Below are 23963 nucleotides of genomic sequence, written 5' to 3'. Positions count from 1 at the left end.
GGGTTTAAGTGCTCCTCATTATTTAGTGTGCATTTACACCCCTTTGTAAAGAATGAGCATATGTGAGCTGTGCATCACCAGGAGAAGATACTGTATCTTAGCAGTCAAGATGCATCTAAAAACCACACAAACAGATTATTCTATTTCTTTAAACTAGTGTACATGCATGCACATACAGTATGCTTTATAATTAACTGTTGGGGTGGAGTCCTTTTCCCAATCTCTTCACATTGGCTCCTAAATATAGCTGTTTTAACTTTACATTTTGGAAACCCATAAATTCTCAAGATACTAACCATGCCGTTACTAGCTGTATATACTGTAAGCTTTACAGATACAAGTCTTGCAGTTACCGCCCTAAGGGGTACCAATATAGTGGTATTCTAGTGGCCTATAGATGGCAGATATTAGAACAAATGTAATTATTGGCTAGTGGTCATTTTTCTTGGTGGGAGTCAATGACATACACTGATATTTTTGCTAGCTGTCACAAATAATGTTGTGACTTATGAACAGTGAATCAGGAGTACTGTAGTGTGCAGAGTACAATGCCTGTCTGCAGTAAATAAGTATCAGAAGAAGTGGAATTACATTAACATATCAGAAACTAACAACAGGATAGCTGATCTCCAAACTGCATAATTTGTGAAAGAAACCCACACTTCCAAGAAGAGCTCAAATACTGAGAAGGCCATTTTAGCACTTAAGCTGAAGCTGCATTGAGGTTTCTCCAAAACCCATGAAGAAATGCTGGTAGTGAGCTATTCAGTGCTGCTTCACATGTACTGTACATGAAAGGAGGGGCAGGCTATGTGTGAGATGTGACAAAACAGAAATGTTGCATTTTATTCATAATCACCATTCATTCGCAGACTTGCTACAACAAATCCAGCAAGGAAGCCATGAATACAATTCAGATTTGTTATCAATTTAACAGGTAAATGAATAATTATGGATATAAATACTATTACAAACCATTCTTCAACCAAGAGTCTTTGTATGGTTTATACTGACCAGTTTTTGGCAATGATACACATACAGTATGTATACAGTTTCTACCATAAACCAATGACTTAATAAGTTACTATGTATGTTTTAATTTAATTATTTATAGAAACTAATTATCTTAAATAATAAAAGTAGTAAATATAAGCAGTTTCATATAGATATGACAAAAAATCATTCATACTGTATGTTAAATTTCAATTAATTCTATAGTATCAGAAGTAGTAAAGTATCTAGTTTTAAGTAACAATGCAACTTAGGCATCAACAATACAACATACTTTAACTTAATCCAAACTCCTACCACTCCTTGTGTAAAAAAGTCCCTTCTGTTTAAAATATACTTCCCCATGGTTTCTACTTGTGTCCTCTGGTTTGTATCTTAGTTAATCCTCTATAAGAAGATTGGATTGACTAACCAGTGTCTTTGAAGACTCTGAATACATGAAGCAAGTCCCTTCAGTCTGCTACATTCAAGAATCAAACAATATGGTGAGGTAATCGTTGGCTATTGGTACTGTATCAGCCAAGAAAATCTTAAATCAATACCCCCTTAGCTCTTATTGATGTTTACGAGGAAAAGCTCAAGGAGAGAAACATTTATCTTTCTTATGCTTTGGGCTGCAAACATAAATGACAAACACTAGGGTCAATCCTGCATTTTGCTCAACGTGGTTCTGTAACATGAATTTTAATTTTTACTTGCTAGGAATCCCTGGAGTCACTCCAGTTAAATTAATCAAAGAAGCAATAAGGTAAAAGACACATAAATTGTTGCTTATTCTTTTTCAAATTAGTGATTATGATGAGTACACCCATCCATTCAATAAACTGATGCTTTTAACAACAACTGAAAACATGAAAATCACTGCACCGAACACGTGCAAGAATATCCACCTGGTACGCTGTACGAGGGGTACGACTTAGTTTGCACAACGTCCACTTTGTCTTTGGACCAGGCTCACGAGGCTGCAAGAGACTGGCATTGTACATCACAAAACAAAAGGAGATTACCACAGGTACTGTAAGAAAGCGCTCTGGAAAAACAAATATGAGGGTAAAAAAAAAGTCTGGAACACCAACCCCTGTTATTTGTGACTTAAGAGAGGCATTTGTACATGCTGGTAAAAATGTAATGATTGAGGGAAGGGAAATTCATTCCTAAAGCAGGTCAAAAAGGGAATATTAACATACTAAACTACTAATTTGCACAAGATGAAAATGAAACTACAAATGCAAAACAACAAAATATCAGAATGTTTTAAACATTTAATCTTGCATGGAATATCGCGTATCTGTGAGCTGAAAGCTTGTATCCAAATGGACTTATATTTATTATTTATTATTATAATAACTTATTACTAAAACAAGCCATGTGAAGTTCCTTGCTCAATGATACACCAGCACTGCTCCACCTGGGATTTGATCCCACAACCTTTTGGGTATAAGTCCAAATCACTATTCCATACTACTGCCTCAGAGATTCTATCTGCACTCTGTGATTATTCATCAATGACACAGCGCATTGGTAATTGTTTAAATGCATCTGAAGTGGATTTTAATGGTGTGACTGGATCTGTCTCTGACAAAGTTACACAATTAAAGCATAGAACTGGCTGAAGCTCAGTGGCTTGCTGCCAGATTCATTACATCTGACTTGCAATGCAAGGGCAAATCATTTCCTGAAAGAAGACACATTGATCTCAGCTGTAAAAACAACTTTTTTTAAGTGTTGCCCAAGCAGAAAAAAACACATTTTAAACCTTCTCACAGAAGTAATCAAACAGAAAGGCTGAACTTTACTAGTGCCAATTTGTATAAAACTGGCACCTGATCTATGTACTGTACTGTAAAATAATGGGGCATATAAATTATTTTACAATAAAGTTGTAGAATTAATTAATATATACTGACAGGGGTAAATCAGGAAAACATTTGTCTGGAGCCAAAATAAGACTGCACATTTCCCGTGAGACAACTGAAAACTTCATTATTTCACATTTTTCAATGTTTTACACAAACAGACATTGCTACTAATAAGACATACAGTGCTTGGTGTCAATGGTCCATTGAAACCTTTACTTTAATAGTTAATAGATTTCTTCATTGTTTGACACTGACAGGCACAACACTGAAGACAAACACAAATGTATTGAAACATGTGAATTGCCTGAAGAGATCTGATGCCTTTTCAATTAGGCTTTTTTCAATTCAAAGGTTTACAACTGACACCAGCAAGAAACCGTCTTTTGACGGTTTGAGTTAGATCATATTTCTGCCCATTTTACACATTTTCTCAGCAAACATCTGCGTTAATTCACATTGATCGTACTGTCAAAGAATTATACTAAGGGCTCTTGTATATATTTCTATCTGAGGTACAGTAGCTGTGATTATACAAATTAATTGCATTAACATATGCAAATGCTTTTTACCTTAAGTTGTGGAAACTACTGACACCCCTTCCTGGGCTTTTACTTTAATAACATAAGACTTGACCAAGTGACTCTGGAAAAATTCAGATTTTACTTTCAAATTTGTTTTGACAAATGTAACCTCATTACCTTGGCTGAGGACAGAAGCTCATCTGTTTTAGAAACAACTATCAAATACATTTAACAAACAGTGATGGATGCAGACTGCTAACAACACCTTACTATTGAAGAAGAAATACGAGCTGAAACTAGTTGAATCAACAGTAGATCTGGTAATCAAAGATCACCCATTTTAACGGTTTGATACTGTTGATATCTCAATGACAAATTTGAAAAAACAAAACAAAGACCTGTATAAAGGTAACAAGTGGTAATCATGCACAAGCTTTGAAAGCCTACATAGAATATTCTGCATTGCAAAATTGCAAATACAAATTATTGCTAATAACATTAATAATTGCTTTAACAATTAAGTCAACAATAATATTTTTATTCTATTACTTAATTGGATGATTCTTGTCCTAACATGGGATCGAAGTAGTTCTGTGCAATTGGAGGCTCAATCATGATGAAATATTTGAGGCAGTTATCCACCCATAAGATTGTAACCTTACCACGACCTCCTGAGATCATGTGTCTGATGACTAGAATATTCCAAATGACAGGACAGGGTACAGGTGGTCTGGTATTAAATACTTGTCTATAACTTATACTGCTATTCTGACAGAGATAAAATCAGTTATTTATTCTCAGTCTATGTCTCAGGGGGTGTTCAGAAAATCAAAATGGCTCCAAGGACAGAAGCTGATCATCAGTGACCAAACATAAAAGGTTCACAGCACAGCCATCAGAGAAAAGAAATCCTGTTAAATATTTCCATGAATTTTCTGGAACACCAAATAATTACTACACCTGGCACCAATGCAAAAATAAATTACTTTATTCAACCAGCTCACAACTTTCTGAAGGCAGTACAGCTGTTCACCCTGCGACAATTATGCAGTTCAGATTGGAATGACTTTTACTCCAGGATTTGACTCTAAGTGGAAATCAGAGATGGAGAAATACTGTAGCTGGCACATGTAAAAGAAAACAGCAGTGGGATGTCTCTGAAAGAATTCTGGAGCACAGCAGGAGATTTGCTTCCCAGTTTCACAAGGAAGGCAGAAATATTTTTGACAGTTGTTTTCATTATGTTTTCACAGAACAACATTAAATTAATAATAATAATAATACAAATAATAATAATAATTGCTTACACTTATATAGCTCTTTTCTGGACACTCCCCACCTGGATGATGCGACGGTAGCTAAAGTGCGCCAGAACGCTCACCACATATCAGCTATCAGTGGGGGGGAGAGCAGAGTGGTGGAGCCAGTTCATAGATGGGGATTATTAGAAGGCCATGATTGGTAAAGGCCAATGGGGAATTTGGCCAGGACATAGGGGTTACACCCCTACTCTTTTCGAGAAACGCCCTGGGATTTTTAATGACCACAGAGAGTCAGGACCTCGGTTTTACGTCTCATCCGAAGGACGGCACCTGTTTACAGTATAGTGTCCCCGTCACTATACTGGGACATTAGGACACACATGGACCGCAGGGTGAGCGCCCCCTGCTGGCCCCACTAACACCTCTTCCAGCAGCAACCTTAGTGTTTCACAGGAGATCTCTCATCCAGGTACTGACCAGGCTCACACCTGCTTAGCTGCAACTCACTTATGAGTTGCAGAGTGATATGGCTGCTGTCTAAAATTAAAGAAAGGGTTAACCAACTGCCAAAGCATACATTTTAATAGCAAATTAAAAATTAAAGCATTGTCATGCCACAAAGCTTTACTTTCACACATACAGTAGAGAGCACCTCTATTATTGTAATATCTTTACATTGCACATACTGTAGATACTACACAGTTTAAATTTAACAGTAATTTCAGACTTGAGTATACAGTATATATAGTAGATTGTTTAGAGAAAATGGCCTCACCATTAGTTAGGGTTAGGGTTAGGGTTACTGCCTTAAAATGCTTGGATCCTGGTTTTAATTCTAGCCTAAGGATCCTTCTGTGTGGAGTTTCTAGGGTGTACTCATGGCCATATGATGTGATGAACTGGCATATTATTGAGGTGTATCCTGCCTTGTGCCCAAGGTCATCTGGGTTAGACTCTGACTCATCATGACTGGACTGAACAAAGCAGTTATTGAAAATCGATGGAGTTTCAGAGATTGGTGCTAAAAATGGGAAAGTGCATAAAATAATTATTTTTCAAAATATTCTGTTCATAAATTATATATGAGTTCCTGGTAAATGAAAGTATTTCAATAATTTAGTTGTATATTGAATCAAAGATAATACTAACACAAGGATGCATTATCAAATAAACAACAGTAGCACCCATGTACACAGCTCTGCTAATCAACATGCTAATGCACGTACTATTCAGTAATAGCGTGACTAATTGAGTTATGTTATGTTAAAGTAACTTAATGGGATGATTGCAAATGATTGTTCAATTGATGGCTTGATAAGAAGGCTACATCGTCATCTTGGGGCTGGAGGACTGAAATACACGTTATAAAACCATGCTAAATGCAAGGCACTAACAACATAGCACGCAGGCAGGGCTGCAATCAGTTCAGAGACTGTTCTGCTGATCATGGCAATTTATGCATTAGACAGGCCAACAACAAGAAAAAAAAATAATACAATGCAGACTGACAGTCCTAATTATTACAGCTATCCTTGCATGTGGCTGCCATCAATCTGCCTCTATGGACCCAAAGGCTGTCTGTCCTTTTATTCACTCCAAAAGCCATCCTGATGGGACAGGTTGGAAATCTCCCACATGGTTAGTCTGTCTCAACTCCATATTCCACTATCAGGGACCCAGCTGAGACAATATAACTCATCCACTCAAACATGCTCAAACACACTGTGAGTAAGCTCCAAAAATCAAACATAGATACTGACAATTATGCTCCACTTGAATAATAAGTCCTGCATATCCCCGGTTATCCTCTGAAACACTACAATAAATATTTCTGTGGAAGAACAGATGCCATAAAAATCAACCACTACATAGAGTAAGAAAATGTATACTTTTTGATGGCATCTCTCCACTTTTAAAATTAATCTATTTTACTAACCATAATGTAGATTGTCAACTGTTGTGTACTAGCCTACATACCGGTGTTGTCATTGAGACATTGCATGAAAACTCATTGCTTAATATCATCTGTTTAAATCCATTTAATATGGAATATTAATATGGAATCATGTAACGAAAGGGAAATCTTTACAGTTGAAAATAAAACTTTTCTGAATGTCATTCATGATATTACTGTACTTTATGAATATAAATCTAATACAATTATATAGCTGGTTGTGGTAGCTGAAAAAAACTAAGATATGCAACAGTATTCCACTTTCATCATAAACATTTTCTGCACTTGCAATGGTTATTTTGGGAAAGAATTGACGTGTTTGTTTTAACATTTCCTACAAAGAATACAAGGTTCAAATTAAAGATAATAAACAACAAACTATTAAGTTATATATGTACAGTACCTATAATGTACTGTATGCTGTAATTTAGTTTAGTGTACTGTATGTCTTAGTAATTTGTGCAATTTTCTGTTCAATGTTTTTTATTCATATTGTTTCATTTCAAACCACTTCAGAATGAAAAGGAATTAATATTTTCACTTCCTCTGCAAGCAATGAAAACATCAGTTTTAATTAAAAAATCAAAACATTGAAATTGTTACTTGGCAAAAAAAAACATGTGTTTCAATAGCAAATACAGCAACCCACACTCACAGCACAAGATATGCAAGGTTTCTGATTGTCTATGTAGGAAATATATATTTTTGTCTTGTTTTGGAAAGTAACCACTTGGCACACCTCTGTCTCAACTGATTCCTCCCATCTTCTGTAAATTGTACAGACTGATTGCAGAATTTAGAATGGACTTTAAAGTCCTGTTCATGTATAACAAACTGAACAAACTTTTGTTGTAAATGAGAATTTGTTCTCAACTCATTTAGTCAAATAAAGGATTTTGTTTTGTAATTTAACTTTTAAAGTTTTAAATGTATAATTAAGTGTAGGCTTCACTAGGTCAATTTACTTTGCTTCTACTTTCCAACTTTTTGTTTCTGTTGTGTGCTACGCACAACTCTTTGAGTCTGCTGAAAAGTTAACAGAAATTAAATTTTAAGATTATTAACAGTTGAGCCCTGTATGTTTTTTGGTTTGTTTAAAACAGAGATTTGTAACCATGGTTCCTGGGCACTACTGTGTGTTTTTTTCTGCAATCAAATTAATGTGTTCAAGAACTTATTTCCATTTTCTATTAACGTTTGCCCTGACATCTTAAAAAAAAAAACATAAATAGCATTTGTAAGTGGTAGCAACCTTATACTAATTAGTGAGTTTCAAAAGTGTCCTAATTTACATATTTGAGCTAAAATGTGACCAGTTGGACTTAAGCAAAATGGAAAAAACACTGTAGGAGTATCTGGTATGTTGTAATTCCTACCTGTCAGCTCGTCATAAACAGATCGCTTTTTCATGGCTTTTAAGTAAGAAAAAAGGATGCAGAGTCTTAATTTACAAGTTGAGGAGAGATTTGTAAAGTTCTGCACACTGGAGTTGTAGGAAATTATGTACTTTAGGGTATTTTTTAAACCAAGGAAGGAGTGCAGAAAAAAATCTAAACAAGCAAGGAGATCAGTTACTGACGCCAATTAGCACTGATGATTAAGGGCCCCATTGGAAAGAAAACCAGCAAACACAGGGTTCCCTCAGGACCAGGATTGAGAGCTGCTAGTTTAAAATTTGCATTGGTGATTAACTATCTTCAAATACCATGCTCGCACGCCATCTTTAATTTTAAAGTTTTAGGAACATTGTCTTGTTCTGCTGATTGAGGTCTAATCATTGTTAAATAAGCTGTTTTTCATTTGATTTACCTAATTTTGAAATTAGGTGAATTATTTGAAACATGTTATATTTAATTTGATGATTTTGTCTGTTCGTTTTGTTTAAACATTGCTCAGTTTGTTTTAAACACGATTAGTCTTTCCTAACCTTACTAGCACAGCTTCCTGGCTAGCTCTTGAAAAGTTTTTAGTTCAACTTAAATACTTAAGTACAATGTGTCTCCAACACCATGGACATTGAAAAGAAATAAAACCATAAATGTAACATAACCTGTTATAAACAAAGCAATCCCAATAAAATGTAAAAACAATTTCAGAGCTCAGCACACGATGTATGTTATAGCCTCTAAAAACTCAGTTTATCTACTCTTCAGGTTATACATATTTTCTTGGTAGAGGTTTTGTGAAACCACTCCACTTATACTGATAAGACAATTTGTCTGGAAGAAGTCAGCTAAGGATTATACTCTGTATTTTTCCGCGATACAAATTTCAGAACACAATCTTTAAAAATGACAAAAGCAGAAATGCTGATACTTATTACTGACCTATGCTAACACATCAAAGAAGATCTTAAAAGCAATCTGAATTATGCAACGAGAATTTCAGCTTGTATTTCATACTGCCTTATGTCAAATATTAATCTCTGCAGCCGCAACACTAAATCTCGACAGGTGTGCCCTGCTGCAATTTCAAGTACAGCTAAAATCCCAGGAGCTGCCAAGGTCAAAACACAAAGTCCCCTTATGTTCAGCTGCAAAATACTTCACAGTTTAACTACCAAGACATTTATTCACTCATCTTGTGCTAGCCTGTAATCTGCCTACCATCACATTGAGCAGCATTTGATTTTTCCATCATTATGCCTACAGTAATTACTGCTGTACAGAACTGCACTCTACAGGAGACCCTCCAGAGATGGACTCATTTTTCTGTACTTTAAAGCCACAGCAGATCCCCAGGGCAGCATGTCTTAGGTGCACACCATATATATTAAAAAAAAAACCACAGGCTAACTGTATCTGTGAGAAAAAAAGGAGCCGTGTTCAGTGTTTCTTTGGTGAAAGTGCATAAAAGATAAATAAAAGGGAACTTGCTATGAAAGCAAAGTGAACAAGAGCAACACAAGGGAAATCAGAATTCTCTCAGTGCCCGGCAATGAAAATCCTGAGAAACCCTGTGCAGCTCTGAGGTAATCAGATGGTAACAAGTAGGGTGCAAATGAAGTGTGAGAAATGGAAGAGCCAGCCTCCCAGAGCTTGTAGAGGCTCTGTCTGACAACAGCTGAGAACAAAGGAAGAAGATACAGAGTGGGGAACGGAGATCACTGCTGTCGCCTTTTGACGTTCAGTAAGGCATTAGAGTGAATCAACAGCTTATTTTTTGCTGAGAACTTGACCTCCACTGTCATATTTATCTTCTGTGTAAAACTCACTGTGACCCACAAACAAAAGCTTCACACAGTTTCTGTTTTCTTATATTTGTAAAAGTTAATAAAAATATATTAAAAAATCATAATACTGAGAAAAGACTACAAAATCCCTAATACAGCTTTTCTGGTATAAGCACATTTTTCAGCATTAACAATGCGTACATTAAAAATGTATAAATATAAAAAAAATTCAAAGGCCTTCTGAAAAGGTAAAAGACAGCTCCATTTCCTTGGAAATACCAGTATTCCAAAAAGACAAAAATGATCTCTAAAATGTTTTAACAGAATATTTGAAACATGACATTACATGACACAGTTCTGCTTTTATTCTGCTCATGAGAACCTGAAATCCAGTGATATTTGTCATGACAATTTATATATTTTATTTTGTGAATTAGGGATACTAACAGTAGCTATGGTATTTTATAAGCTGAACTGCTCACATATATTAATCAACCTTTTAATGTGTTTAAGCCAGGTATTTATGCATTTCAGTGACTATAAGCTAACATGCTGCCACTGTCTTTAAACGATTGTATACAGTCATGATATCACAAAAAAGCTAACTAAGTTCTTACCAATTAAAACCAATTATTTTCAGTAGATAGGAACAGGTTTAATTACTACTGTTCCATCCTCATTAGTGTGATGTCTTTTTATTAACTAAATTTCACCTGCCTACACTAAGGGCTGACTATATAATACATTAGCAAGATTTGCTTTATCAAATAAATTACATACAAAGAAAATGGGATTGGCACAATGGTTTGTAATGCTGCCTTGCAGCGCTGGGCTCAATACTGGACCTGGGGTGAGATCTGCATGAACTTTGTATGTCCTCCTATAGTCCAAAGACATGTTAGTATGTTAATTGGCATCTGGGGAAAAATAATAATAATAATTCCTTACACTTATATAACGTTTTCCCACTCCACTCTACACTCTACACTTTACAGGTAATGGGGACTCCCCTCCACCACCACCAATGTGTAGTCCCACCTGGATGATGCAACGGCAGCCATAGTGCGCCAGTATGCTTACCACACATCCGCAATGAGTGGGGAGGAGAAAAGAGTTATGAAGCCAATTTATAGATGGGGATTATTAGGTGTCCATAATTGGTAAAGGACAATGGGACATTTGAGCCAAGATGCCAGTGTAACACTCTAATCTTTTCGAGAAAAGCCCTGGGATTTTTAATGACCACAGAGTGTCAGGACCTAAGCTTCACATCTCATCCGAAAGATGGTGTCTTTTTACAGTATATTGTCCCCGTCACTATACTGGGGCATGAGGACCCACACAGACTGCAGGATGAGCATCCCTGCTGGGCGCTCCAGCAACCTTCCAGCAGCAACCTTAGTTTTTCCAAGGAGGTCTCCCATCCAGGTAATGACCAGTCTCACACCTGCTGAGCTTCAGTGGGTTGCCACTCGTGAGCTGCAGCACGATATGGCTGCTGGCAATAATATTGGCCCTGGTGTGAGTGTGTGCGTGTCTGTGTTTCTCTGTGCCCTGGTGTCTCATCCAGGGTGTATCCCACCTTGCACCCACTGCTTGCTTGGATAAGATGCGGTACACCTGTATCCCTGTACTGGATATAGTGATTAGAAATGGATGAATGCATGTATGAAATGAATGGGTCTTAAGAACAAATTCAAAAATCAAAATAAGTATATGTTACTGGCATCATAGTGTTTACTACTTAAGCTAATTAAGACTTAAATATATATTTTAAAAACCAAAAATACATTCTCTTCCCTTGAGTCCTAATTTACTTCTTTTAGATTCAGGATGACTGTATACATGTAGCATCGGAACGTTGCTCATTTTGAGAGGTCAGTGGATTTTCTATTTTAAAACAGTTCACGATGCTAAAATATTGGCATAAGTATCCTTTTTGGCAACATTGACCCCCAGTTATTTTCAGTACAGGGTTAGAGGGTAATACTTCTGAAATATTAAAACCATATGGGACTTTGCAACATGAAATTATCATTTCAAAGATGAATGTCGACTTGATAAGTGAACAACCTTCAGTCATTAGATCAATGTAAGTTTCCTTTTCAAATATTAAACATATGAGTGATTTTTTTTAAAAGGACATGATTTCTGTATTTCACAGTAATGTATTAAAATATGGTTATTTTAGCATGAATTGCTGTATATCCTAATATATGAAAGTACATTTTCATACTCAATAAGAAACATCAAATGTGGGGTCTACCATTTATCTCTCTGCTTTATAACCTAGAAACAATTTTTTAGTTGTGGCTCCCAGATCATTTGACTGCTTCATTTAATAATATAATAAGTAACCAAATAATCAGGAAGGGCTGAGTGGTTGCCTCTTAATTATCTCTTGAGTTTTTACAAAACAAAAAATGGTTCCTCTATTCCACAGCAAGCACAGCAGTGCTGTTAAAATCAAAATAAGAGTTTAAACTATAACTAAAAAACTAAACTTTTTTTTCTTCTCCAGGCTCTCATGAGAGAGGACGAAGAGGAGGATGACATCCCTGCCTTTAAATAAGGGACAGGCATGTTTTCATTACCCTGGACAGGAACGGCTGACTTTTGCTTGGAGAAGGCAAATTATACATTATAGTCCACCTTGATAGACAAGTTTAAGTATACCAATTACAGTAATAAGGCAGTAAAATTTTACAATAAAGTTATATAGCAATATACTTACAGTATTATGGTACCACAACAGGAGAACAGCAGAAATATTTTGTTATTTAAAACACACAATAAGCAACAACAGAAGCTTGAAAGCATTTAATGAAAACATTCTGTGCTATATCAAATGTCTGGATCAAAACATTAAAGAATTCAAATTGCTTTAATGTAAGAAACATAGTTCCGTATTAACAAAATCAAATTCCAATTGCAGCAAGTTTGCCCAATTATGTAACCCTTAAAAAGGGAGCATGGACAATAAGAAAACTAAGGTAATTTGCAATGTAAACTTCCTATTTCAGCAAACAGTCTTGTTGGAAAACTCAAGGCAAAATATTAAGATACAAACTCTACCATATGAAACAAAAACGAAAAAAAATAGTGTGTCATGTTATTCTTTTTTTCCCCAAAAAAGAATAGTCATTTTATGTGCTTTGAGTGCATCCTTGCTTTGTATTTGGGTTACTTCTGTTCTGCATACTATTGCATTCAACCTGTCCTCAATACATATGAATAAGGATACAAACCTCACAAAGAAAGCTTTGGCATACTTGCATCAAAAGTTGTTAATAAGACACTTTACCTGCAAGGCTTCCTGTGAATGACTGCAGTAGCAGCAGTTTCCATAGCAACATCATTTTCGGTTTCTGGGGTCAAAATAGGCTCACATCCAATCACAAGTGCATGGAATCCTTTTTCGTACCTTTTTCGGCCTTTAATCTGTAGAAAAAGAGATATGGAGGAGAGGGAAAGAGAAAAATGACTGGTAAGACAAAATACCTGTAAGTACAGTAGTACAGAGAATTTCAGAACCTAAAAACATCTCCAGGTACCCAGTAAGTAAAACTACTGTAAGTTTCTACTAGGTGAGTAGGTGAACATATTCAGTTCCATTACATAAATGAAATTTCCATGAGGTTTGTCACTATGGAAAATCGGTGCCAGGACACAGACAAAGTCATGTTTTTCTATCTTGACAAATCTTCCTACTGTCCAAAACTCTGTTCCATATTCACATTTTGGTACATTATAATACAGTGCCACTACAGTAGATACTGTATACTTTGAGTGAGGAAGACAATGCACATGGATCACACAAGAGATGGCCTTGCTCAGATGGCCAAAGTCCACACTATCCCATGTTGAGGAAAAAGGCCAGGCAGAGGGCTGACTCATATCATCACTGATAAGCATGCAAACGCAGAGACACTCAATGATCAGCAATCAACCTGAGTCACAGCTGTACAGTATGTAAACCCAGAGCTTCTTGCCTGTCCAGCCTCAGTGACCCAGTATTAATATGAGATAAATTTGAATGATGGTATGAGCATGAACATTTTGCATTGAAATATCCAAGACAGATATAAAACTTCAATTACAGAATTCAGTTTTTTTTCCAGTTATTCAGTTTTAGAACAGGACCAAGTTATAAGTCATTTTGCTTTTGTTAAAACATATCATGGAAAGAATGATCAGTACTTTCTTAATACGTCCTGCAAAAACAAATATGTTTTACCATGTCTTAAAAAACAAAGTGTTTTAGTCCAAAGGTCACATGTTTTTTGTTAATTTTTAAGGTATTAAGAATATTTTCATTAAAATATGAAATATGAGCACAAACATAAAAGACTACAGCGTGCTTATACAGTACTTCTTGTAGCCTCAGGACACAGAAACAAAATCAATTTCATTTTGAGTCCCAAGGCTATGTATGTATTTAAGCCACTAGCTTAATATCTTCCCTTATAGGAAATGCTTATTAATATCAATAAACTGAATCTTTGAGTTCTTTGAAAAAAATGAATGGCAAAGCTGTTTGTTAGTTTCTAGAGTCAGAACTTTGAAACAACTGACTGTTTAGTTTAAGCCTTCCAGCAAAAAAAAAGGTGTCACCCTTTAAACATGCAATCTATATTTGTGCAGTTATTGCTATTATTGCACTGGTTTTCATTTTGGCTCAATACCCTTCAATTTTAGTACCAATCCAGAAAATCATGGTGAGTTATTTGGTAAATTCTGTGTGAATGGTTTCATGTAGCAATACATCACTCTGCGGAATGTGTTAACAATAAGACTTAGCCTGGCATTTGCACTGGGACATTTAAAACACATGGTTAAGAGGTAAGCTTATGAAGTAATTTTAATGAAGTGAGGCATGGTCAATCCAAAAGACTGCAACTAATCTCAGAAAAACTCTCCACACTCCATGATCAAAGGTAAAGATTTAGGACACACAGTGTATTGTAGCGGCAATGCTTGTTAATAAGACAGAATTAAGCGTTGCTGTGCTTTCCTAAATGAGGCCCCATCTCACTCTTCATCTCTGTGGTGCAGATACAGAGAAGGTATTCATGCAGGCTGATTTAAGATGTTTTCTTTGGGACAGCTCCCAAACGGGGATGCACTTAGCTAAGCTTGGCTATCATGATCAATGGTCATCCATTGGTGCCTATCTGTCTAGGGAGTGCCAAATGGACATCTGGACTGCATTCCTAAGTGTCAGGAGTAAGTGACTCATATCTCACCTTGATCAACCAATCAGGGACTGGCAGGGCATGGTAACACCACGTGGGTCTCCAATGCCCGCCAAACTCTCAACCAATCAGCACACATCTGTGTCTTGCTCAAAAAGGGAGCGCCAGCTCCGGTCGGGGCTCTCCTTGGCCATTTTCGCGCATCCTCAGAGACAATCATGTGACAACTGCTGTTGTCTGCACTGGGACTTGGACTTTGTTCTAAGCGCGAGGCCGAGGATCCCGTACGTACTCAGAATTCTATCAACGTGAATGCTCCGCTTGATCAACGGCAGCCTAATGTTGGACCCTCGTCGACAACCTGAATAGCTTATTCAGAAGCAGCGCTGGACCGGGAACGAACCTGCTTCTTCCTGGGCAAAAGAGTGACTTGTGAGGACTCGCGGTCACACTCTGTGCATAGAGACTTTCTACTAGCCAGCCGGACCGCTGGTAGATCCCCTCGGAGCAACGACTGCCCTGCACACCGCAGTTAGATTCCTCCGCCCGTCCTACTCCGAGCTGCACCTCGACTAGTTGGCTGGTAGCCAGAGGACGCCGGGACAATGCCCACTGTACAACCGCTGGAACAGAGGCTGCAACAAAGCCTGTCAGCTGGTTTGGTGTTCATGCCGGGAAATTCCAAATCCATACACAGTGGATAAGTAAACCCCATGTTCTAAATTGCGTCTCGAGAATTCAATTGTACCTCAACACAAGTTGTTATCAATTTAATTCATGAGTAATGTATTTACTTCCGAGTTTAGAGTAACAGTGGGTAATAACACTGATTAGCGATTTGGTGTAACCGAACGATATATATTGACATATATTCTCTGTTGTGTATCTCTTTGTGTTTGCATCTCTTCGAGATTATATACCTTGTATATTGATAACCCTCACAGTAAGGTCTGCCGCTTGTATCCAGGCAGACTAGTATATGTTTGGTGCACAATTTATGTTAATAAATGTATCTCGTGTATTGAACCCGTGTGTGTGCATTGTTAGTTGTTCTGACGATTGATTTTCTAAAAGCCACAACGAACCACCTCGTGATTACTGCTACAATTAATAATTGTCTCAGTAAAACCATCAAACCACTACAGTATATTGGCTTTTATAAAAGCAAGGACATGTATATGTACTGTATAAGCACTTAGACACTAATAGCTTCCTAGGCAATTGTGCATGTCTGCAAGTGCAGATAAAGCCCTTAATGCTATCTCACAAAGCTCTGAATTATCTAACACCATGCATCAAAATGGACTGTATTTACCGTTTATATTTCAAATGCTGAATTTAACTGTTATTGTTTGAAATTAGAATATGACTCAAGCATAAATTTAACATAGTCTACAACACTACAGTATGTAGTACCCTCAACAGCGTTATTAAATATTTGTTGAATCCTTGCAAAGTGTTAAATTGATGATACTAGGTTATTTACTTAACTGTGTCACTAGGGTATATACTGTAAATCCTGCAGTTATACACACTTTGCACATTTGTTGGGCTTGGCCAGCACATAGAAATAAAAAACTGAACTGTATGTAGAGAAAGTACTTAACTTTACATCAATACTTTACATAAGAGAACATCTCTGAGATGTGCTTAGAATGCTGCAAGGTAATTTTCCATGTATGTATTAAAAACACAATAATAAGGTATTTACTCTCCTTGAAAAAGTGAATAGACAAATTATTTCAAAGTTACCTAACATACAGTACTTAACAGAAAACTGCAAATAGTGTACCTGTGGCTTTGAAGAAAATTACAGTCATCATGTCTGCTTGTTAATTTGGAAACTTTTCAGACACTACAGACTACAAACCTCCCAAGTCCTGACCTCTTTTTTTATTCAGTGAAGATTCTTTTATTTTAAAAATAAATCTGTTCATCTATATAGTCTAGACAAATTCACTCCCAAATATATTATTAGGCCCTGTAACTTTGAAAGTGTCTTGTAACTGTAATGATAGTAAATGGTTTCAGCAGTCTTGTTTTGATAAAGAAAATGTTTAGATTCTGAGATTTAAAATCAACAAGCATCAATGTATAATTAAATAATCCCAAAACGCTGATTAAACAATAGGGAGTAAAATAAACCATCTAAGAGAGGAACAACATACAATGTGGATTTCAGTACATTATTTGTAAAAAGTACAGTATACAGTATATTGTTTGGATTTTTATCCTTTATGCATCTATATACAGGTAACATCACATACATAATACATAATGTAATACTGAAATGCTCATGCTTTGGATGCTATTGAACTGTCAAGATAAAAAGCAAATCAATGGAGAAGAGATGGAAAAAAGAGTCTGAGATGAAGAACAGATAGGTTCTTAGAAAATTAATTGTCAGTGAACAAGCGAACATTACTCCTTAAGGCCCAACAGGGGCAACTGTTGTCATTCAGAGAGGAACTAAGACCCAGAAAACAAATTATGGTTGCCTGGTTAGCGTCAGTAGTGTAGACTGTAGGGAATTCAAATATTCTGTCATGACTCAGAGCCTCCTAATTACAAGGCCTTTGTATTTTATTTAATAAAATACCCCTGCCTTCTCTACCACGCCTTTTTTTTTTAGGCCAAGTAAATTAACACAGAATGCATTCCAGTCATCTACACGACAGAGAAGCAAATGGGTGTATGACTGAAGGAGAATTCTGCCACTGAAACCCTGTTAAAAGACACTGCAAGAACTGATCACAGCCTTTGTCTGGGTGTGATGACCTATACAAACAATGGGATAATTTTGGTGATACAGTATGTGGAGTGCCAACGGCAATTAATAATAAGATGTTAAAATATAGTGGCTTGCAAAACTTTACAGATCATTCCTATTTTGTGAAATTACAAAATGGTGCATTTGGTTGAATGCATCCAAACATATGCATCTTGCATATGTTTTCACGTATTTCTTCAGATTCACAATAAGATTCAGGTCAGGACTTTAACTGGGCTATCCAAGGACACCCTTTCTAATTCTTAAGCCACAGTAATTTGACCTTGTGCTTTGGATCACTGTACTGTTGTAAGATGATTTTTTCCCCAGTTTTAAGTCTGTAGCAGGTTTTCCTCTATGGATATGTTCTTCCATTTCAGCCACCTAAACGTGGTCTACTTAACAAATTCCCTCCTTGCCTGGCTGCTTAGTTTGGAGTGACAGCCTGATGTAAGCAGTGTGTACAATAGGTCGCTTCCACTTCTTAATGATTGACTTCATCATGATCCAAGAGATACTACAGTAGGTGTCTTTGAAATGTTTTTATACCCTTTCACTGATTTGTGCCTTTATACAACTTTATCTGTGAGTCGGACTTCATGGGTGTTTTTCTTTCCTTGAAATTCACTACAGTATATATTAATTTATTCTGAAATCATGTGAACTATAACTGCATATGGACAGAAGTCACTCAGTCTCTCAACTGACTGTGTTGGCTTGTTATTGTTATTTTTGCACATCTAAATTAGGCTTTGCCACAGCAAAGAGCCCAAATATTTATTCAGTAGAGTTCAGTCCATTTTAATTATTTCTTTCTGTTTTTTGATTGAATGTACTGAATTAACTGTGAATATAACAAATAATAAAGCCTGCTTTGAAGAATGACTGCAAGCTTTACAAGTAAAAAAAGTCAAATCTGTGCAAGGCTCTGAATAATTTAGAACGACACTATACAAACATGCCTGCACCCCCAACAGTTTCAATATAATACAACAGTGGCTGCATTTCTGGTTGGTGCATCAATATAAGTAATCTACAAGCATCACAGACCAAAAGGAATCACAAAATAAACTCTGGACCACATGCAAGCATATTACCCCATCGCAAAAAATCTCAGATCTACTGTAATTACAGAGAGGGTATTCATGGTTTTCATCCTATTCTATTACCAACATGTACCTCACCTCACCTGCTGCCACTGCATACTGTACCACTGGGAAATACAGGGCTGCCACACCCCCAAGATTCTCCTCTCTATTCAATATCTTCATTCTACTACAGTGACTCCCAGAGATCTTAGAATCCCTTGCATCAGAGTGACAGTGATAAGAGAGCATGTTACCAATTCACAGAAAGGTCAGACCCACTTGAAACGCAAGTATTCAAGCTGTTTTTCAGACCATCCCTCCTCCCTTTGTCCCATCAGAAAGTACTAAGACCACACTGTCTCTCTACCATATTTATCATGCACTGATTATATTGCATGTTATTATATTTATTTTATATCAGATATATTATGTATTATATTTATTGAAAAGTGCAAGGAACTTGTATCATGTTGAAACACCTTAATCTGTTATATCAAAGATATCCCTTGTAAAAAAACAGACAGACTATTATTCAAACTCTTGGGGTGTCTAAAAACTTGATACCACTGACATTCTGGATGAAATTCTGGATTGAAAAGACTCATTTCCTATAGGTTTTTGGTCAATTAAATGCATTTTTTCCAAGCACAAGATATGTGGGCTGTAAAGGCCATTTTTATCCATTATAATTTGATGCATCTTAAAGCATAAGATGAATATTGACATATACCTTAAAAATACTACAAGATCATTATTATCACCTGCTGATTATATAATTAAAATATATACTGAAGTGAAAGATAGCACTAAGGAGTCTAATGGCATTCACAACAGTCTTTACTAAATAATAAGTAATAGGTTTATTCCATGCTGCAAAGAGAAGAAAGAAAACACAACGTTTAGGCCATGGAGCCTTCTTCTTACTTGCTAACAGTGAAAGGCGGGAGAAGGCTTCAGATCCTGAAGGACAGTAATATCCAGAAATTTCAGGAAAAAGCAAATGTAACTAGATTTGTCAGAAGAAATTCTCACTTGATACAGAACGAGCATAAATTAAATACTGGCTCTGCAGTCTGCAACTTTGATTTTTCAGACCTCCCTGCCTTGTAAAGCTTGTAAAGACTCACAACACTCTGACATGAGAGCAGTATAAAACATGACTTTACATAGAACAAAACACTTTAAGATTGTTTGAGATGAAGCAGGACTAAATGAAACTGGCCAGAAAGCATTATGATTATCGATACTCTGTTTAGGCACAAAAAGAAATAAGGAATGCGTGAGAACATGAAAAAGAACAAAACAGAGGCTCTGTTTCAATGATCATTAGAAAAGAGGACAGGTGTACAGTGAGGCTACTTAGGAAATCAGATCGATTGAATCTGTCAAAGGAATTTCTGGTGTATTCTCTCATCAGTATAAACGTTATATTAAGATTTAAATATTTTATTTATTTCAGCTTCAGCAAACAGTAGATTATGATTGCCAACATTTGTCAATTGTACTCCAAGAAATTTTATTTTACTACGAGATGTACATAATGAGGGAACTTTACTGTAACTGGTTAAGAACATGTAAACACAAAGATAGATGTCAGATAAGTGCACAATACTTTTTGTTCAATCTGGCATGCCCATAAACCTCTCATCATTAACTGTTACAAAGGCAATTTAATCGGCCACCTTTTTTTTCCAAGGAGCAATGCGAGAAAGCATCTAAAGGTCATCCAGTCTGTGCCAATCTGTGAAGTCAATAGGAATGATTGCATTCATTATTTTTCAAGTATGCAAATAAACCCTGTTGTTTGTGCTGCAAAATGCTCAAATATACTGTACATTGCAAAACACTACACTCTAAGCTTATTTTTCATGATTCATTTTCATTTTCAAAATTCTTATGTGATTTCTATATTCACAAATAAAATACCATAAAATATAAGGATATTTATAAATAAGAATACTGCATTTACAAATAAGATGAGACCTTCAAGGCACTAATTTGGTTAAAATAGTCAGTATAAAAGGCTTTGATGTTGTTTTTTTTAATTTAATTCAAACTGTCCCAGAGATGTTTTGTTCTCCTCTGCATTTATAGACGTCCAAAAATACAGGCCACCTTCTGCGCAGGTGTAGCTAACCTTTGTCATAGTTGTGTAGGCTATCCAAAACCAAAAATACTTGGAACTTTGCCTTCCCTCACTTCGCGTCCTTTGGGGACATATAACTTTAACAAATTATTTAAATGCCCATTAGGTGAAGCCCTATAATGAAATTAATAAAAACAAAGCATATACAAATGAATTTACTCCAGGCTTAAAATAGTTATACTGAAGCTGAAATGTTCAATTTCCTACAAGGGTCACTAGCATCTACAGTCAGATTGGAAAGATAGTTGCACAGTTTATTTCATTGCCACTAGGCAGCTTCATCAAAAAAATTTGGCAAAGATTTCCATTTTGTATCAGAACTTGTTATAAGAGAAGAATGAAAATAATGTAGCATAAAATTATAACAATCAACTATCATCAATGATTAACTTTGAGATAATCTGGCTCCTATGTGCTGAATGCCTTATTTCTGAACTAACCTTTGCTCTAGATAACCTAGTGAACAGTAAGATGCTATAACTCATACAATTTTCTCAGTGTCTAAAGTTAATAACGTAATTGGCCATAAATGCAAATTCCAATCTGGTACTTCATCACTTAGTGCAGGTTATTTTGCAGCTTGACTGAGTCTATTTATGTTAATAAGACTGTGCTTGTAAATAATAGAAAATTCGACCTTTCAAATATAATAGGACAAAACACCCAATCGTATTGCTCCACATGCATACACATAATACTATCTTCAAGAATTAAATACCTTAAGCAACTAAGGTATTGGAAACAATCTGAAGACAATTTTAATTATTGATGTACCAAATTGAGTTGTAACAGTCCAATTACCAACATAAATCCTAGAAAATACATAATTCTTTAGATATAATTTCATGAAACAGTGTGGAAATTGTTTTCTTTTTAAAAGATGCACTAACAATTACCTTTTCATTGTATACAGTAATTCTAGATTGTTATCTGCTGAGTGTTGTTTTTCATCTTGCCACTGTGATTCACACTGTTGCAGTGTCAGCTTACTCCTTTGTCTGCACTGCTCTTCGGTCTCCTACAGTTACACCTATTATCACAATACAAAGTTGTATAATAATACATTATTTTTAAAGTGCGCAACATGTACTGTAGTGCCAAAGGGGCACAGAGCGAATTTCCATGTTCACTATTTCTATCAGTCTTCAACATGATCTTAAGGCCTCTGCAGACCACACCACAGAGAAGTGAGAGGACTGAGGACTCAGAACTGCTCAAAGCTCAGATTAGTAGACAGCAAAACATGAGCAAGGAAGCTGCTCAAGAGTGTCACAAAAGAATTCACAGTCACACAGAACTTCTGAAAACATGAGAAGTAAAAAGCACACACAAAACAAAAATATGTATTTTTTGTTGCTATTCCTTCACAAGACAATAAACTTAAAAAGTAACCTTTTTGTCAACTTTTCTTTTTAGAACATTTCCCCCATGAAGCATGTGTTTTACATTTACTGAATAGTATATGAATTGCATTTTAATGGCTTGGCAGGACGTTGTCTTAACTTGTGTTTTCTGTCGCTACTGCATAATACATGTATAATGCCAAAGTTGTTTTAGAGTCAGTTCAGAGATTTAAAAATGAAACAAACACATTTCTCCACCTATGTAATAAGGTGGTATTTATGCCTAATGCATGAAGAAAAATCACGATGCCTGCACCATATCAATTAAAAAGAACAATATTCATGACATTTCCAAGAAAGCCCTAGAGATCAGCTCTAAAAAAGCTCTTTTGCTTTCTGTCCTCATGGTAAAGGTTATAAGGCAATAAAAAATTAAATGGAGGAAAGTATGAGAGAACTGTGCATTCTGACAACAAGAGTACACATTACAATGTAATGTAATGTAATTATTAATGTAATGTAAAAAAGTATTATTATTTTACAGTTGCATATATGCATTATAAACTGATTCTTAGAATGTACTTGAATGCATGATTACTGTACACAGCACAATTTTTATTTTCTTACTAAATTCACATTCGTTTGTACAAAAAGGTGGAATGAGAAGTCATAAGACATTTCCATCCCCCAGTGCTGTGACTGGGCAGTTTAATTAACATTCATACACACAAACTTTCCTTATATAATAAGGGTATATTTACAGTATGATCAATTTACTTACTGTACAAGGTGGGTGTCTAATAAGTATCAAAGGCACCAGAACACAATGCTTGTTAAACATGACAGATGGAGGATAAAACAAGCATACATATCGCTACACTTTTCAGCACAGTGCCTGTGACCTGCAATATTTTTTCCTTTATTGCAAAGTAACCACCTAATGCAGTACCATAGCCTTTTGTATTTATTTAGAAGGTTTCCTTTTTTATAATTTACAGATTCTGACCTTATTATCTGCTTGTCCAATTCTTACGCACTATAAGTGAATAGGGAAAACATCATAAATAAAATCAACGCCAATTGTCCACAATCTTTTCATTAGAATATAAAAAAACTTATGTACTAAAAACACTTGCCAGAATATGACAGCACCAGTTGAATTTCAATACAAATTAATTATTTAAACAATGGAGACCATTACTACAAATTATCCCTGCCAATATGCTTTATTCATATATACTGTACAGTGACAGTGAGCTATTGGAAGCCCCAGCCTACGAGTGGATTTCCTGAATGCAACTATTCAATTAATCTTTTTCTTTTAAATAAGATTTTATTTTATTAACCTACAATACATAATGGTGCCACACCAACTGTGTGAAAGGATTTAATACCTCATAATGTGTTAGCAGCATTTACTCAAATACCAAATTACCCTTTCAATAAGGTCATATTACAGCATCAACATCAATATAAGGTTAAAAGAGGTTTTGAATCAATTGATATTTAAAACTAGATCATTTGTTAACGTCTCTGTGGAAATGCCAAAAGCCTTGTTAACAGTTTTGAAAGGATATTCAGTCTGTAATAGTTTAATCTAACCTAATACACTTCAACTTTGCCTTACAGTGTTTGCAGTCCC

At 35.8% G+C, this 23963-nt stretch overlaps 1 protein-coding gene across 5 annotated transcripts in view; it reads right to left on the bottom strand.

Moving 5' to 3' along the window:
• The window catches only part of LOC148661897 (contactin-4-like), a 328736-nt gene that overhangs the window by 151286 nt on the left and 153487 nt on the right, over positions 1-23963 (bottom strand). For all 5 annotated transcript variants that reach the window (XM_088636370.1, XM_088636368.1, XM_088636372.1 and 2 more), the window contains exon 2: positions 13084-13220. In XM_088636370.1, the coding sequence (XP_088492496.1) occupies positions 13084-13138 (55 nt within the window). In that variant the 5' untranslated portion in view covers positions 13139-13220. The remainder of the gene's footprint in view (positions 1-13083; positions 13221-23963) is intronic.

This window comes from Lepisosteus platostomus, chromosome 6 (genome assembly GCF_059453375.1).
Source record: "Lepisosteus platostomus isolate fLepPlt1 chromosome 6, fLepPlt1.hap1, whole genome shotgun sequence".
NCBI classification, from domain to species: domain Eukaryota; kingdom Metazoa; phylum Chordata; class Actinopteri; order Semionotiformes; family Lepisosteidae; genus Lepisosteus; species Lepisosteus platostomus.
Note: the sequence above shows the minus strand (reverse complement) of the source record. Positions and strands in the feature narration are given on the sequence as shown.